The sequence below is a fragment of the Physella acuta genome, unplaced genomic scaffold (genome assembly GCF_028476545.2).
Source record: "Physella acuta isolate Inbredline_101_S28 unplaced genomic scaffold, ASM2847654v3 ptg001264l, whole genome shotgun sequence".
Classification (NCBI taxonomy): domain Eukaryota; kingdom Metazoa; phylum Mollusca; class Gastropoda; family Physidae; genus Physella; species Physella acuta.
Window position 1 is genome coordinate 74,252 of NW_026732779.1, and position 18,249 is coordinate 92,500.

Here is an 18,249-nt window from a genome sequence, read left to right on the forward strand (position 1 = left end):
TGCATCAAATTTGTATCATATGTGGTTTTCTCATAGCAAAAACAACTATATTAATAACTAGTTTGTTGAAAAACAAGAAATTATCTCCCATGCATTAGTTAAGAAATTATTTTTTTTACTGTTTTAGGGGATGGATAATTAATTATAAAACAGAGAAATAGAAGTCTTATGAAATAAGATGACAAACGTGAGGAAGATATAAACACACGGTGTTCTTCCTCTTCGTTATTAATATACCTTCCAGAGGGTTCGAACTCGAGACTTTTTTATTTTCGAATTTAACAACCATTAGCTTTGCCGACTCGACCATGCCTCGAACACAATTAAGTATACATGTCACAGGTTATGCGCCATTGAGGCCGTTAACTGCTTTTCTTTTTTAATTTGCTTCCACAGCCTTTGTCCAACCAAGAACAAACTACAAGGCAGTTGTTTGATATTGGAGTTGTCTCTCCTAGAAGAGGAGTCGTCCCCAGCTAGCGAGCCTCATCTGCCCGAGGGTTTGAACTCAAGACTTTTCGGTTGAGCAACATTGAGCTTTACCGACTCGACCACGCCGACCCCCACACATGGTGTTGATCAGCGTAGGTCTTATTAAAAATTAAAAATATTAAAAATATTGTAAACTATAAATTCTTTTTAAATATTTCATATATTTTTTTCAATACATTCATTGTAATTTTTTGCCGTTTTAACATTTAGCATTTTCAACATGTAGAACTTTTAGGATTAGCATTTTCTTTATTGAGCATTTCTAAATTAAGTATTTAAAAGTAAACATATATGTACATTTAAATAATGAATAGCTATATAGATTGTTAATTTTGCTATATGCAAAAATATAATGCAGGTTGTTAAAGTAGTAGCCTATACAAAAATAAATAATTAAAGATTCATTATATTTTGTATGGATGCTGAATGTATGTGTGTTAAGGATCAGTCTAAAGTTAATATTCGTACACAAAAATAATTTTTTGAGGATTACATAAATGACAAAGCAGTCTATTACTTATAATTTAAAACCTCTAGTTATCAAAGATCTTACACAAACTCCATTGAATAAAAATTATTGTAAAAATAATGGTCTGTTCATTACAGCAATACTTACGCGCAATTCTGGTAGTAAAAGATTGACTTGTCTGCTTGCCTTGTCCAGCATCATTGTATGGTAACACTACCACGGTGTAGTTGGTGTAAGGGTCCAACTTAGAGATATCCACTGAGATGGTCGAGCTATGGCTATTCAAATCATTTTGCGTGTAGTTTTTCCTAGTTATTTCAGATTGTTGGCATTTATCAGGAGTAGCCAAATTTTGCTAAAAGTATGAAGAGAATAAATTTCAGATAAAATTTATTAGACTCTAAGTTTGGAATTAAAATCTAGAAGGAAATTAGAATTTAAAAGAATAAAAAATCAGAATATTTATTATTAAACATATTAGTATGAAGATTTCTAAAATTAAATAGCAAATTTTTTATTTTTTATTTTTATTAACAGTTTTTTTAAAGTTTACTATTGGCCTACATATTTCATGGTTTAGTTGATTTCATCTTTGAAGAACCTTTGTTTGGTCATGATTGCATTACAGCTATATTATTCCTGTAATTAAATTTACGGATCTGAATAATCTCACAAGTAATGTGATTTGTAAAATAAAAAAGGGCTAGACGCCGGTAGCAGATTATTAAAAAATCGTACATATTTGTTGATAAATAATAATCTTTTTATATCTCTACACTGGCCAGGAAAATTATTTGCTTTAAAATACAGAATTCGAGTAACCATTGTGACTTTTTCATCATGATTAGAAAAACTGTTAATAACAGTATGTGTACTATGTTTACATATTTACTCACCAGACCACAGTCCATACACCCCACATAGTAAACCTGCAAACATGAGTGATTGCTGTGAGTCACATACAAAACATATCCTGTGATGTTTCCATTGGGATTGTTCGGCATCTGCCAGGTAACAATAACTGTGTCAGCTGTGATATTTTCAGCAGGTATTTGCAGGTTTGATGGCTCATCAAAAGCTTTATGAATAAGTCGGTATTGATTTGTTATTGGTAAATTTAAAGAGATAAAACGCCGTTATATTTAGATTTTGATTAGATAATATGTCATTACGTTCATAATTGTGAAACATTTGATGTCAAACTAGGTACTATATAATTGTTATAGCAGAGAAATAAATGATAGAGTTAAATAATAAGTAGTGTGTAGCATGTTGTAGAATAGACACATGTGCATTTAAATAAAAAAATTAACAAAATTGAATTCTGCCTTTCTTGCATTTTCAGGAAGTGGATGACACACTGTCCACTCATACTTGCTAGACTGTCAGTTGACACAAAAAAATAAGACCAAAGTGTAGGAAACCAGAAACTTGTTTTTTCTTACTAGCTTTGAACTCTAAGTTTACAAAGCACACTGTGACTGATTAGCGCGTGCTCTGGTTCTATTTTTGATAGTATATTTTCTATTTTTCTGTTCCGGTTAGATTCACCTCGTAAATTATGATAAATGCTTTAAGTATTATAAATGCATAGCTTATTTTCACAGTTAATCTTGTTTTTAATAATTAACGTATAATTTAATAAATACATTACTTATTCTTACAATTAACTTTGTTTTTAATAAGTGACGTATAATTTTAAAATAGTTGTCACGTAGTTATGTTTTGTGTTAATTACAACAAAGATTTATGCCTTATACGGCACTACTAGACACTCACGGATAAGTAGATGTAGTATACAATGTTTTAGTCACTTGAAAACTGATATATGTGTTAGATTTTCTTCACTATAATTTAAATTGTCACAACTATTTTAAATAGTAAGATTTATTATTACTGTTTAGATATTGATCTGAACCTGTTATTGTAATTAATAGCTAAATTATTGCAGTCGTATTTAACCTATTTAGTTTTTTATTTTAGAGTTATACGTAGCGCAATAGATTAAGGTTAGCTTTTTATTTTCACTTCTAAATCGCTTACAAGTTGCGAGAAGCACTATCTGGTATGTGTATCGAATACATTTATACGCAGTTCGCCTAGTGTTTGTACAGTTCAATTCTGTGTCTTTCTCTAAATCACCCGCAAGCAAGAACTAAACCTCACTGACATCATATCACCTACCTAGTGAGGAGTTTTTTAAACTAATATTTTTTTATAATATTCGAACAATGATGTTACCGGATTATCAATACCTTACAAATTATTGAAATGAATTGAAAGTTATTTAATTCATTTTAGAAATGAACCATTCAGATGATATAGTAACAGAGCTTTCAAAAGGCGGATTTCATAGCTGTCAATAAAACCTTCTTATTGCATCTATAATAAAATAAAAATAGATCTATGGATGCTACTTACGGCTTGCATATGTTGAAAAAGTGCCAGTTGTTGTCTCACTCACGTTTCCTACAGTGTTTTGTGCTGTTATTTCATACGAGTAGATTCTCGCTGGGGTCAGTTTATTCGATACAACAGATGGTGTGGTGTTGCTCAAAGTGTCTACAAGACCAGTGTTGTTCTTTATAACAAATGTATAACTTGCTACATTGCCTTCCGATGCACCAAAATAAATTATGTACTCGTATGGTCCGTTGGTTGTAGTATTTGATAGTTGTGTAACATTATAAACATATCCTGGCTTCCCAGGATCTGCCAATTTAAAAAAAAAACATTATTAAAACTATTTTATACTGTAAAAATTTGCAACTGCTAGTTTTACATTCATTAAACAGCATACACTTATATATAAATACAATAAAATTAATTATATCTCTTTATGAGAGTTTTTATTGTTTAAATTTTTGTTGCACAGAGAACACAGATTTTAAGATCATGCTCAGTAAAAATAAAACAATGTTTTGTTTATTATTTCATGGGGCAGACCTTAAAACTTAATGCATCTATTCATTTTAATAAAAAAAAAGCCAATTAAAGACATGGAGAAATATAAATAACATGTTTTAATGAAATCTTTTCTCCTCTATAGTTGAGAGATATAGAGAGTTACTAAACCTAATAACAACAAACTTCAGATTTTCGTAAACAGATGTCTGGTCCTTATATTGGACATTAGATTGCTTGAAAATTTTTACAAACGCCATCTACGGAAAGTAACACGGTAAAACTACATTGGAAAAGAAATGCCAAATCGCAAACGGGGATGAATCGGACACATCTTGTACAAAACGATACACCGCAAGACAGGCAGTAGATTGGAATCTGCAAGGAAAGAGAAAAAAGTGGAGGCCAAAATAAACTCGGAAAAGATCACTTGTAACAGAAGCGGGAGCTGCCGAAATGTCGTGGACCAAATTTGGAGGGATTCCCTTGAAACCAAGTAATATGCAGAAGTGTGGTTGCATCCCTAAGCTCTACAAGTAAACGATGATGATTACATCCTTTCAAAGACAAAGTTTATAAATATTAGACAACCTTAAAAACTGCATCCACACATGGCTAAGAAAATAAAAAAGTAAATTGAGAGAACTAAAAATGTCTTTGTGTGTGACTAAAATCAAAAGCTTTGTCATATTCGTACTTCACAGACAGAGGAAAAACCTTGAATCAATATATATATATATATATATATATATATATATATATATATATATATATATATATATTTTTTTTTTTTTATTATATAATTAGAATTTTAATAAAAGTACACGTGATGCTGTAATCTGACTTGATTGTTTTTCTGATAAAATTACTAGGTAAAGGAAAGCACAGATGAAGCAACTTACACGTTACAATATCAAGAACATCACCAATGAAACTTAGACTGTTATAATAGTTGTCACTTGGTAATTCACTTCTAATCCTCAAGCTGTATTTGGTTCCTGTGACAAGATTGGTCAAACTTGCTCCAGTAGCTCCAGAAAATGTATTTAGCAATGTGTTTGAGTTGGCTGCATAAATGATGGCATATGTAGCATTGGCTCTGAGTACATTTGTAGTTGACCAGGTGAAATTGATGCTGTGTGTTCCTACTGTCCATTGTACGTTTTTTACCTGTAAGCTGCTCACTAAAATTTAAAAAATTCAAGATACAAGATAATCAAGTGCAGATTTAAATAAATAATTCAATACAATATTTAAAAAATATGCTAATGAAAGTTATGCTTTTAGTGGGTAGCGGCAAAATGGATAATCAACGAGTTGAAAAAATTATTTTATTATTATTTTTGACATGGATAAGAATCGTGTTATCGTCAACGTCACCTTCGTGACGGACGTAAAAAAACATAATACAAAAAACTTGAGCTTGAAAAAAAATGTAATATTTTAAAAATCAATTATATAAAAGTTGCAAATGCAGATTACTTGAAAAATATTTTTTTTTTACGTTTATGGCTATGTTTCCATTTATTTTCATCAAGCATAAATTACAGCCTGAAGTTTCACTTTTGTAAGACAAGCATTAATTGACTGTGCAGAAACTCCGTGAGCGGTCTTCTCTAAACAAAATTTTGTAATAATGTGTACACAAATTACGCGTACAATATAATACAATCCTAGTATGATTGCCAGTTTGACCAAACATTTCAGTTGCAACTAATGTTCTGGAACAATTAGTCTGTTATCAAGGCAAAGTCACAGGATAAAAAGTGTTAAAGCAAACTATAGGTAGTTTATATATCCACCATACATTCTTGATCGCATGTGTTGATAGAATAAAACTCTTTATAATATTGTGAAACGCTTTTATATTTTATTTTAAAAATAAATTTTCAAACAAAATATCTACATGTTTTACATTGTCTCAATATTTATTTTAGGCCTACACTGCTTTTTTAAAAAAAAAAGAAAATATAGGTTTCAAAAATTTGAATTATACTTTAGTAGATGACATAAATTCTAACTATATTAAGGCAGCATTCTTAGTAGGCTTGATCATTGACAGTTTTATTTTATACAGATTTGTGATAACATTATGAGTGAAACACGCAGTCAAAATATTACGAGATTCAAAATATGCTCAATTGTTCTTTGTTAAAATAAAATGTAAAAAAACTATTTTAAAATATTTAATTCCTATGCTTTGCTTTCAAAATATAATAAAAATACTTACAGGAAAGGCATCTAAAGTTATCTGTAGCATAATTCTGATAAATGTCACAAAAACATAATGTGTTGGCAGTGGTAAATGGTGTTATACATTTTGTACCAACATCACAATCTGATGTTGAGTCACTGCAATGTCCAGCATACGTGTTTGCTGTAAAAATATTATTTATTTTGAAAACTTGTAAAATTGTACTTGTAGCATTCTATCGACATAAAATCTACCAATTAAACAGAGGTATGGGATATATATGGGACGGCGTGTCTCGAGTTCAAATCCGGGTTCAACTAAATAAAACGTCCCTTAGTCCACACAACTCACGTTAGGGAAAATTAAGGCGGCTAGGCATAGTGTTGACCACATTATCCCTTCGTAAGCCGAGGTCATTTCTTCTTTGCTTCTTCTGCGTTCTTAATTTTAGTGTTGAAAGGGATCCCTCCAACCAGTGGCGCAGCTACCGTAAAGCTAGAGTAAGCAAGGCATAGGGGCCCAATGCACTTAGGGTCCATTTTCCTTCTTTAAAAAAGATACATCTTTTACGTTGGAATTTTAATATTTATTTTAAATAAACAATTTTAAAAAGGGAATGGAAATCAAGTTTTTTTTTTGTACTGTAGAAATGATTAAAATTTCAAAAAGGCCTCAAGACCTTTCATAGTGTACAGGCAGTGGCATTCAGTTTGTGTGTGTGTGTGTGTGGGGGGGGGGGGGTGGAATAAAAAAGGGCGCACCCGTATGTGGTGTGAGGGGTGTCTTCGATAAGGGACCACCCCGTATTTATAAGACCACAGGCGCCCCCCTCCCCCCCACCACCACCCAGAAACCTGCATCTCCCTTCTGTCTCCCTTATATGTAAGACTAGGTTGCAACAATGCGGACGGGTATGCCAGTTCCGTATTAAACTTCTTTAACATTCGATGGTGATAGTGGAGAGTTTGATGTCTATGATGGGATTTTTAAATCTGATTATTTGCATATTATGATGATGTTATGAAACAAATTGTAAATATGCCTTTTGGGCCAGTACCTTGGCCAGCTAAAAAGAGATCTCAAGAAGCTCATTAATAATTTTGCAAACTTAAAAGCATGAAAAAAAATCAAATCTAAATAAATCATGATTAAAAAATAAAATTGTGTGCGGTTAGTGGCCACAAGGTCGGCTGTCCCCCTGAGCGTTTACTGATGGCGTAACTCCGACCAACTCCTCTCCCGAAAATTTATTATTTTCGGTGGGGTGTCAACCCTCTCTCCCTAATCTTTTAGTATTTTAACTGAATAAAACATAATTTTGACAGTACATTTTTCAATTTTTGTCATGGTGTTACGGCTAAATTGCCTTGTGACGCAATATATTTTACATTACCGCGCAGTACATAATATTACAGCACAGTATAAATACACAATCAGGGGGTATAAAATACAAAAAAAAAATACACTATTTAAAACTCTTCCCTCGTAAATAGCAATCAGTGTTTCTTCCAGGCATCTTTCCGCCGGGGGGTGAGATGGGGGGAGGCGAAGTCCTCCCCCTCGATGAGTCTAATCCCCCCCCCCACCGTCCCTCCACCCCCCAAAAAAATTGAATTTATGTAGAAAATATATACTTTAAACAGTGTTCCCCCCCCCCCCCCCAGGAAATTTTAGTCCGCTGAAGTAGTTTGGCTTTGAGATTTACTTCTAGTTCGTCTGTATAATATTTATCTTCTTTTGTATCTTTTAGAAGTATTACAATGAACATAATCACACTATGTTAGCTCAATAAGGGAAAAGTTGATTGTTCTTGTTCAAAATAAGAGAGAATTTAAAATACCTTTTTTAATTAAGTTTAAACATAATTTTAAAAGTAGGGTCACTCTGAGCCAATAGGACATCAATTTTTATCGCTTAACTTGTCACAGTCGGGTGTAATCAAGTCGTTGTTGGTATAATTTCTAGCCTAGGTATATTATTTAGGTTAGTATATTGGGCCTTTGCGTTATATAGTAACCATAATATATGGACCAAAATGCATTTCCACTATACTTAAAACTGTTTATTATCGCAGGCCTACCCTTAAAAATACATTGTGGGTGGGTAACACCTGGTGACAAAGAAGTGAAAATTGACTTCTATAAAGAAATTGAAGGGGAGTGTTCTGATTGTTTTTAGTCCAAGTCGAGCAGCCATGAAACTTGTTTAGGCATTAAAGAACAGTTACTGTAACATTATAACTAGCTGCTTTAATTTGTTTTACATAAATGTAAAACAAATGTGTAAGATGTATATCAATAAAAGTTTCGCTTCCACCATCTCATCTCCTTGGTTTTAAGATATGGATCAGTAACCTAACCCCCAGGATCTGTTGTTTTAACGGACTGTGTTTTTTTTTAAATAAAAATTTTATTAATTATTTCACAAATAAACACTCCGATACATACTAATTCATGTATGTGATGAAGTACTGAGGTGTAAAACGTCGAAAATTGTCAAAATTTCATGTTTTTTTTAGCAAGATTACAATACTGTCTCTTTTAGGTGTACAACCATTTTTATTGAACTAGATATATACAAGAAAAAAGTCAATAGGTGTTAACGGTGTATACAAATTTCCCGAGGCCTTAAATATAAAACAAGAATATACTTACAAGTCCAATATGTAACTGAAACACTTGTACTCAGATCAGGATAGTAGCTGTCTGCAGGCAGTGTAGAAATGATCCGCAAGTTGTATTCTTGTCCAGGACTTAGACCAGTGGCATTTCCTCTAGTAGAACTTGCTGCGAGTGATGTTAAAGAGCCAGCTTGTATTTTATAATTGACATTGGTAGGGATTCCAGAGTCGACAGACCAGGTTAAGTAGATGGAGCTTGTTGTTCTACTTTGTACAGATGGAGTTTGTACTTGGAGCTGTGTGACTGTGATAAAAATAATATAATTCTAACATTTTTAATAAAACATTTTATGACTATATGAATTAGACCTGATAAGAAGTAACTATTAGTTCTACCTCTTTTATATATATATATATATATATATATATATATATATATATATATATATATATATATATATATATATATATATATATATATATTATATTAAGTTATAATACTATTTATATTGGTTAGGGAAATTACAAAAACTATTATCATGAGTTCCTGCTTTACCTAAAAGCCAAACCAGATATAGCTTGGGGTCAATATTCTAGGACCCCAAAAATAATTCATCACATGTTGAATTTAACATTTTAAAATAAACATTAATTTTTTATCTTCCATATAAAAAGTAAACTTAAGACAGAACGGCTGCTTTTAAAAATAAACACAGATGAACATGTAAATAAATCAGAGTATTTATACCTAAGTCAGAGCCTGCCCACCGGAGTGTGAGATGATTTATGGATGAGCCCTAATACAATTCATCATCATCATCATCACTCCTTTATGGCCCCTCGGGAGCTAAGGGCTGCAACCACACATCTCCAGCGGAATCGGTTTTGGGCAGCTCCTCTAATCTGTGCCCATGAGAGCCCAGCTGTTTTTGCCTCTTCCTCAACCGTTCTCTTCCATGTTTTCTTTGGTCGGCCCACCCTCCTTTTCCCCTGGGGATTCCAGTCCAATGCATGTTTTGCGATGTTTTCTTTTTCTTTTCTTAACGTGTGTCCAACCCATCCCCATTTTCGGGCCTTAATATCTTTCTCTATTGGCTTGTTGCTTTAAAATTTGCCACAGGTCTTTGTTTGATACTTTGTCCGGCCATCTTATTTTGAGTATATGTTGTAGGCATTTGTTTACGAACGCCTGTAGCCTATCAGTATTTGTCTTCGTAACCCTCCAGGTCTCCGAGCCATAGAGTAGCACTGCCTTAACATTTGTGTTGAAAATCCCAATTTTGCTCCGGAGTGACAGGGCCGTGGACCTCCACATCGGGCGCAGCGAGTTGAAGGCACATCTAGCCTTGTTGATACGGCATTTTATGTCCTCGTCTGCTCCCCCGTCCTTATTGATCACGCTTCCCAGATATGTGAATGTGTTTGTTTCTCGTAAATCTACTCCATTTAGCTGTATGGGCAGGTCCTGGCAGTTATTGATTCTGATGACCTCTGTTTTGTTTTTATTGATTTTTAGCCCAATTTCGGAGGCTTCTTCAGACAGCCGATTTAGTTTGGCTTGCGTGTGTTGATGCTTATGAGATAGTAGGCAGATGTCATCGGCAAAATCCAGATCCTCCAACCTTTTTGTGAAACTCCACTGGATTCCTGTGTCGTTTTTTGTGGCCCTCAGCATGATCCAGTCGATTACCATCAAGAATATCATTTGCGATAGCATACATCCCTGTCTTACTCCCGTCGTCACCGTGAATGGTTTTGTTAGCTTTCCCTTGTGTACTACCTGACTGGTGGAGTCTTCATATAGTTTCTGTGTGATAGATATAAATTTTTTGGGTATTCCATAGTGGCTCATTAACTTCCAGATAACATCTCTATTCACACTGTCAAACGCCTTTTCGAAGTCGACAAAGGTCATGTATAAGGGGGATTGCCACTCAAGGGACTGTTCATTAATGATGCGCAGCGTGGCAATGTGGTCAGTACATGACCTGTCCTGACGAAAACCAGCCTGTTCTTGTCTCAGCTTTTTGTCCAAGGCATCTCTAAGTCTCTCTAGGATGATTCTTGTCAGCACCTTACTTGGAACTGAAAGAAGCATTATCCCTCTCCAGTTGTTGCATTGTGTCAGGTCTCCCATCTTTGGCAGTTTTATCAGGTATCCCAGTTTCCAGTCAGATTGGATTATCTCTTCTTCCCACATCTGCTTAAGTAGAGGATGTAGTATGTCTGCTGATATGGCTGGATCTGCTTTGAGTGCCTCTGGTGGGATGCCGTCCGGGCCAGCTGCTTTGCCATTTTTCATGTTCTTTATTGCTCTTATTGTTTCTAACTTTGTGGGTGGATCTGTACACACATCTAGTAGGTGGTTTGCAGGTGGTATATCCGGGATGTTTGATGAGAGAGGATGGTTTAAAATCTCATCAAAGTGCTGTACCCATCTGTCTCTCTGTTCTGTGTCACTTGTTAAGATATTTCCTACTTTATCCTTTACTGGTTTGTTGGGATCAATGTTCTTACCTGATAGTGTCCTGGTTACTTCATAGAGCCTCTTCATTTTTCCTTGTCGTGCCGCAGTTTCTGCCTCCTCTATCATCTCCTGTATGAACTGTCTTTTGTCTTCTTTTGCACTTTTCCTGACCATGCGATTTACTTCACAATAATGTGTTCTGGGGTTTATTTTCTCTTTTTCATCCTTACATTTGTTAATCTTCTGCTTTATCTCTTTTCTATCTTCAATTTTGGCCCATGTCTCTGTTGTGATCCATTCTTTTTGTTCATTTTTTCTTCTCCCCAATATGTCAGTGCATGGTGACTTCCATAGTTTCTGTATTCCTAGCCATTTTTGCTCTACTGTTTCCTCTGCCAGGGGGTCATCCATAAATGATGTCACGCTTTTTTTGACGATTTTTACCTCCCCCCCTCCCCTCAGTCGCACTTCGTCACAAAAAGCCAGACCCCCCCCCCTAAAATGACGTCACACCTCAACCTACAACCCCCCTCAAAATTGCAGTTGAATTTTTTTTAAACATTGATATTTTTCCAAAATGTTGTCTAAACTATTACAATTTATTAAAACAGTTATCTAAAACGCGAAATAACGTCTAAAATTTGTTTTCTAACATTGCTTTTTTATAATGCAAAAATGTGACGTCGCAACATCTGACCCCCACCCCCTCATCACACATCGTCACAAAATTACGGACCCCCCTCCCCCCTACGAGTGTGACGTCATTTATGGATGACCCCCAGGCTGGAGAGTGCTTCATACCTATTTTTTTTACTGCGCAGTTAAAGTCTTCCTTTATTTTTGTACACCTAAGAAATGTTGTATTGAATTTAAAGTGCGGTTTATCAGCTCGATCCCTGTAGGATTTTAGTTTTAATTTTAATATTGCAACCACGAGTTGCTGGTCTGAGGCTGCATCAGCACCTCGTTTCGCCCTAACATCCATTAAACTTCTCCACTTTCTGGAAACTGTGATGTGATCAATTTGGTTTTTTGTTTTGCCATCGGGTGACGTCCAGGTGGTCTTATGTATATCTTTATGAGAGAAAATTGTCCCCCCTATAATTAGATCATTAAATGCGCAGAAATCAGCAAAGAGTTCCCCGTTTTCATTTATTGTGCCTATTCTATTTTTCCCCATTGTGAGCTCCCGTTCTTTATTTTCTGTTCCAACTTTGGCATTCATGTCTCCCATTACTATCTTTATATCTCTTTTTGGTGATTTGTCGATTTGAGCCTGTAGGGCGCTGTAGAAGTCCTCTTTCTCTTCATCTGTTGCAGCATTTGTGGGTGCATAGCACTGGATTAAAGTTGTTTTCCTTCCCTTGGCATTGAAACGAGCTGCTATGAGTCGTGGCGAGACTGGTTCCCATGCAATCAAAGCATTTGTTGCTTCTGGAGACATCATTATGGCTACACCTTGCGTGTGTTCATGATCTTCGTCCTCGTGACCTGAGTAGATGACAGTCTCTCCCGAGACCAACCTAGTTTGGCCACTGCCGTTCCATCATGTCTCACTTAATCCTAAGACTTAATTTATACCTCCTCATTTCTTTGGCGACCTGGGCTGATCTGCTGCTTTCATATAGGGTTCTGATGTTCCAGGTCCCTAATCTGGTTTTGGTCTTGGGCGTTAGGAGATTTGTCAGCAAACTACCTTCCGTTAGGCTTTCACTAGTAGGCATCATGGGCTCTTCTAGAGAGGATCCCCCTTGACCAAGTCGGTGTTGGATTTGTGTACTTGCAGTGTCTGTAGCGGTATATTTTTTTACGAGATAAGGTTGCTAGCCTTATGTTTCAACCCCCAACCTGAGGGACCAGGGTGTTAGCTTTGGTCTGATCCCTACCCGCGCAGATCTTCCCAGCTTGGTTGAACCTACCAGGAGTTTACACTCCCGCTGGTATAGCTCTGGGGGTGGTCAGGATACACAAGCTGCCAAGCCTCGACAAGGCTCTAACACCGGATGGCCGCCTAATACAATTAGTGTTGGATTACATCAGCAAGCAATGAAGTAAACAGAATTAGAGTTTTTGGTTGGTAATGGAAAAAATCATTAAAATTAATAATAGATTTAGATTTTAAACTTTTAAACATACTACATATTTTTCTCTAGACTCTATATTCTACTTTTAGTATTTTTAATATTGAAGCCTCATAATAAACATTTGAAAAAATATTTAATCTGTATATTATTATAATCTAATAGGTATACAGTCCACACCAATGAAATAGTAAAACAGAAGTAAGTTTTTAGTGGTCTACTACATTTTTGTGGATTTCCACATGGAGGGTCAAAAGTGGATGCATGTGGATGAGGAGTCTAAAATTTAAAAAAAATTGTGTGGATGTCATAAATGGATTACCCCATACTTTATATTTAAAAAATATCCTACCTGGTGTGCAACTCACTAAGTAATAGTTGGTTTCAACACACAAACAACGTTTAATGTTATTTTTATCATTTCTGCACTCAAATGGTGATGAACATTCTTCAGTCCGATTACATTCCCCACCATGGGATTTTTCTAAAATAAAATACATCTTATTGAAATGATTTTATTCATGTTGATTTGTCAAAACACTTAAAAAATGTAATTTTATCAATGTGTTATTGCATGAAATATATTGTAGTTCAAACTCTTTCTTGTTTTAAGTATACTGAGCATATAATATAATATAATAATAATAATGACTAAGCACAGTTCAAAACAGAAAAAAAATTGTCAAAATCACAATAATGCATAAGCCCTGCTTAAAACCTTAAGTCAACCTCTCCTCCCACAAATTTGAAATTGATGTAACAAATGATCTATTATGTATGATTTTTATGCCTAAATCATTGAATATGAGATAAGTTAAGCCAATTAAATATACATTGATTTCCATAGAGTCCAGGTTTTTAATGCAGAGTCATTACTGAAGAAAGCACACATTGCCATTAATATGATCACTGTACTTGAATAACATTAATTCTACATTTAAAATGGATATAAGCATAAGCTTTCTCCCTTAACATTCACAGTGCATCTACCCAAAATGGATTATTGACAAAATATATGAAATTTACATTTGCAGATAGGAGAAAAGACACATTTTCCCATTGTATTATTAATAACATTTTCTTCAGCATTTTTTATGTTATCATTCTGTTATATTTAGTCTTTATAAGCACTGAATGTGTTGGATCATATCACACATTTATTTTAGATTATCCCTGTATCATTTAATTTTGAAGTAATTAATGTAATTTCATATAAATAATTTTGTATAGTTTTACAATTGCAGATTACATGAATTGTGTAAACATGAAACTATTATTATTATTATTACCTTTAATATTGGAATTGACATTGCTATTATTCAAAATGCTCATATCCTAACGTAAGGATGCAGTTTGTCACGTTTCCTTAGTAAACACTGGTGCTATTATCATATTGCTTGCTATATATTGCATAAATAAATATGCTCAGTATACTTAAAACAAGAAAGAGTTTGAACTACAATATATTTCATGCAATAACACATTGATAAAATTACATTTTTTAAGTGTTTTGACAAATCAACATGAATAAAATCATTTCAATAAGATGTATTTTATTTTAGAAAAATCCCATGGTGGGGAATGTAATCGGACTGAAGAATGTTCATCACCATTTGAGTGCAGAAATGATAAAAATAACATTAAACGTTGTTTGTGTGTTGAAACCAACTATTACTTAGTGAGTTGCACACCAGGTAGGATATTTTTAAAATATAAAGTATGGGGTAATCCATTTATGACATCCACACAATTTTTTTTTTAAATTTTAGACTCCTCATCCACACGCATCCACTTTTGACCCTCCATGTGGAAATCCACAAAAATGTAGTAGACCACTAAAAACTTACTTCTGTTTTACTATTTCATTGGTGTGGACTGTATACCTATTAGATTATAATAATATACAGATTAAATCTACGAACTTGAACCCGGATTCTAACTCGAGACTTACGGGTTAGCAGTCCAGCTCTCTACCGCTAGACCACTCCGTCCCCAGTCTTTGCAGTAGTAAACATAAATTTTTGTAGGTATAATTATAACTTTGAACAAGCTTTCAACCATTGATTAATTATTTATGATACATATTTGTTGATAACACTGTTTAAATATGACATTATAATTTATTGAAATCCGTTTACTAGTGTTGAAACAGTATGCACAATTTACTATGCGTATAGAGTAGTCATTTATTAAGGCTTTATTAAACAAAAATGCTTTGCCAAATTTGAACATTTTTTTCGTTGGAGTAAAATTTGCAAAATTATCTGACTCTTTCCAATTTATTTGTAGACGATTTAAGTGTCAGATTACATGTCTATGAACACTATTCATTTTTACTTTTATCTGTTCTTTAAACATTAAATTTAATATCAAGTGTGGAAATGAAGAACTTACTTGAAGTACATTTACTGGTTCCTGTATGATAATAAAACCCATCTTTACACAGACAATTTTTGCCACTACTTTTGTAGTCTACACATGAAAACTGATTATCACAATCAAAGTCTGCACTACAATCTTGGCCATGCAGTTTGGCTGAAAAATCAATTAAAGTAGTGTACATGAGCATATTTGCCAAATTATCTTTAAAGTTAGATAAAGATATTTAGCTAAAATAAGCTTGACTGTAGGTTTCTGCAAAAATATTTTTCTAGTGACAGTAGCAAGACAGTAATTCTCTCTCTCTCTCCCCCCCCCCCCTCGCCTCTCAAATGAAAAGCCCAACTGGATACATTTTTAACTTATGTTTATTTGATTTTTATGTCCTTTGTATAAAAATAAAATAAAAGAAACTTACAAGTCAAAAATGTAACTGAAACATTTGTAGTTAGATCGGGATAGTACATGTCTGCAGGAAGTGTAGAAATAATCAACAAGTTGTATTGTTGTCCAGGACTTAGACCAGTGGCATTCCCTCCATTAGAACCTGCTGTAACTGGGCTTGAAGAGCCAGCTTGTATTTTATAATTGACATTGGCAGGGTTTTGAGAGTTGACTGTCCAAGTTATGTAGATGGAGCTGGTTGTTCTACTTTGTACAGATGGACTTTGTACTTGGAGCTGTGTAACTGGTGTGAAAAGAAAATTATTGCATAATTGATGGGTTTAAATTTTTGCATTTTAAGTATAATTAACATGTTTAAAATGTTAATACATTACCTTTAAAATTAAATTTATAATTGAAAGTTTTCTTTTCAATATTCTTAGTGCAAATAACCTTTGGGTCAATTTTTCAGTCTTTGCAGTAAAAAAGTAAAGTTTCCCTTTCAAACCTGACGGTCTATGGGGCAAGTGAAGTAGAGTTCACTTGTTTCTGTGACCTCGGCATATGAAGAGATAGTGTGGTCAGCACTATGCCCAGCCGCCTTTACTTTCCCTAACGTGAGTTAGGTACCCATCAGAGTTGGGTGGACTCAGGGACGGTCTACTAACTTGAACCCGGATTCTAACTCGAGACTTACGGGTTAGCAGTCCAGCTCTCTACCGCTAGACCACTCCGTCCCTAGTCTTTGCAGTAGTAAACATAAATTTTTGTAGGTATAATTATAACTTTGAACAAGCTTTCAACCATTGATTAATTATTTATGATACATATTTGTTGATAACACTGTTTAAATATGACATTATAATTTATTGAAATCCGTTTACTAGTGTTGAAACAGTATGCACAATTTACTATGCGTATAGAGTAGTCATTTATTAAGGCTTTATTAAACAAAAATGCTTTGCTAAATTTGAACATTTTTTTCGTTGGAGTAAAATTTGCAAAATTATCTGACTCTTTCCAATTTATTTGTAGACGATTTAAGTGTCAGATTACATGTCTATGAACACTTTTCATTATTACTTTTATCTGTTCTTTAAACATTAAATTTAATATCAAGTGTGGAAATGAAGAACTTACTTGAAGTACATTTACTGGTTCCTGTATAATAATAAAACCCATCTTTACACAGACATTTTTTGCCACCACTTTTGTAGTCTACACATGAAAACTGATTATCACAATCAAAGTCTGCACTACAATCTTGGCCATGCAGTTTGGCTGAAAAATCAATTAAAGTAGTGTACATGAGCATATTTGCCAAATTATCTTTAAAGTTAGATAAAGATATTTAGCTAAAATAAGCTTGACTGTAGGTTTCTGCAAAAATATTTTTCTAGTGACAGTAGCAAGACAGTAATTCTCTCTCTCTCCCCCCCCCCCCCTCGCCTCTCAAATGAAAAGCCCAACTGGATACATTTTTAACTTATGTTTATTTGATTTTTATGTCCTTTGTATAAAAATAAAATAAAAGAAACTTACAAGTCAAAAATGTAACTGAAACATTTGTAGTTAGATCGGGATAGTACATGTCTGCAGGAAGTGTAGAAATAATCAACAAGTTGTATTGTTGTCCAGGACTTAGACCAGTGGCATTCCCTCCATTAGAACCTGCTGTAACTGGGCTTGAAGAGCCAGCTTGTATTTTATAATTGACATTGGCAGGGTTTTGAGAGTTGACTGTCCAAGTTATGTAGATGGAGCTGGTTGTTCTACTTTGTACAGATGGACTTTGTACTTGGAGCTGTGTAACTGGTTTTATTATCAACATTTTAAATTAGCATTTTTCATTTTTAATCACATTGCATGAATTGAGATCAACTAAAAATAACTCTTTAACTGTTATTTATAATATTTAAACTATTTTATTCGTTTGGGGAATTACATATATAACTATCATGAGTTCAGAATTTACCTATAAACCAAAATAGCTAAAAAATTAAGGTGAATATTCTGGGGGCCCCGAAATAATTTAAAGAATATAATAATAAATCAGTGTAAATTGTATTAATTTCCTAAATACAAGATAAACAAACCAAAAAGCCTGCATTAATTGTTTTTAGACTAGGACTTCATTATTAATTTTTTTTACATAAATCAAAGGCCAGTTTGATTCCCCATTATGCCTGAAATAATTGTAGTTTCGGTAGAATGGTTAAGATATAATCATTTGAGCAAACCGACTATTATTTCGAGCTT

General features: G+C 33.9%; 1 protein-coding gene across 1 annotated transcript in view; it reads right to left on the reverse strand.

Moving 5' to 3' along the window:
- Positions 1-3,374: 3,374 nt before the first annotated feature.
- LOC131957764 (uncharacterized) overlaps positions 3,375-18,249 on the reverse strand; it is a 21,766-nt gene continuing 6,891 nt past the window's right edge. Inside the window, exons 5-12 of the mRNA XM_059322533.1 lie at positions 17,533-17,802; positions 17,131-17,271; positions 16,025-16,294; positions 15,622-15,762; positions 8,714-8,983; positions 6,096-6,242; positions 4,768-5,049; positions 3,375-3,673 (exon numbers count right to left, since the gene is read on the reverse strand). Of these exons, the coding sequence (XP_059178516.1) occupies positions 3,375-3,673; positions 4,768-5,049; positions 6,096-6,242; positions 8,714-8,983; positions 15,622-15,762; positions 16,025-16,294; positions 17,131-17,271; positions 17,533-17,802 (1,820 nt within the window). The remainder of the gene's footprint in view (positions 3,674-4,767; positions 5,050-6,095; positions 6,243-8,713; positions 8,984-15,621; positions 15,763-16,024; positions 16,295-17,130; positions 17,272-17,532; positions 17,803-18,249) is intronic.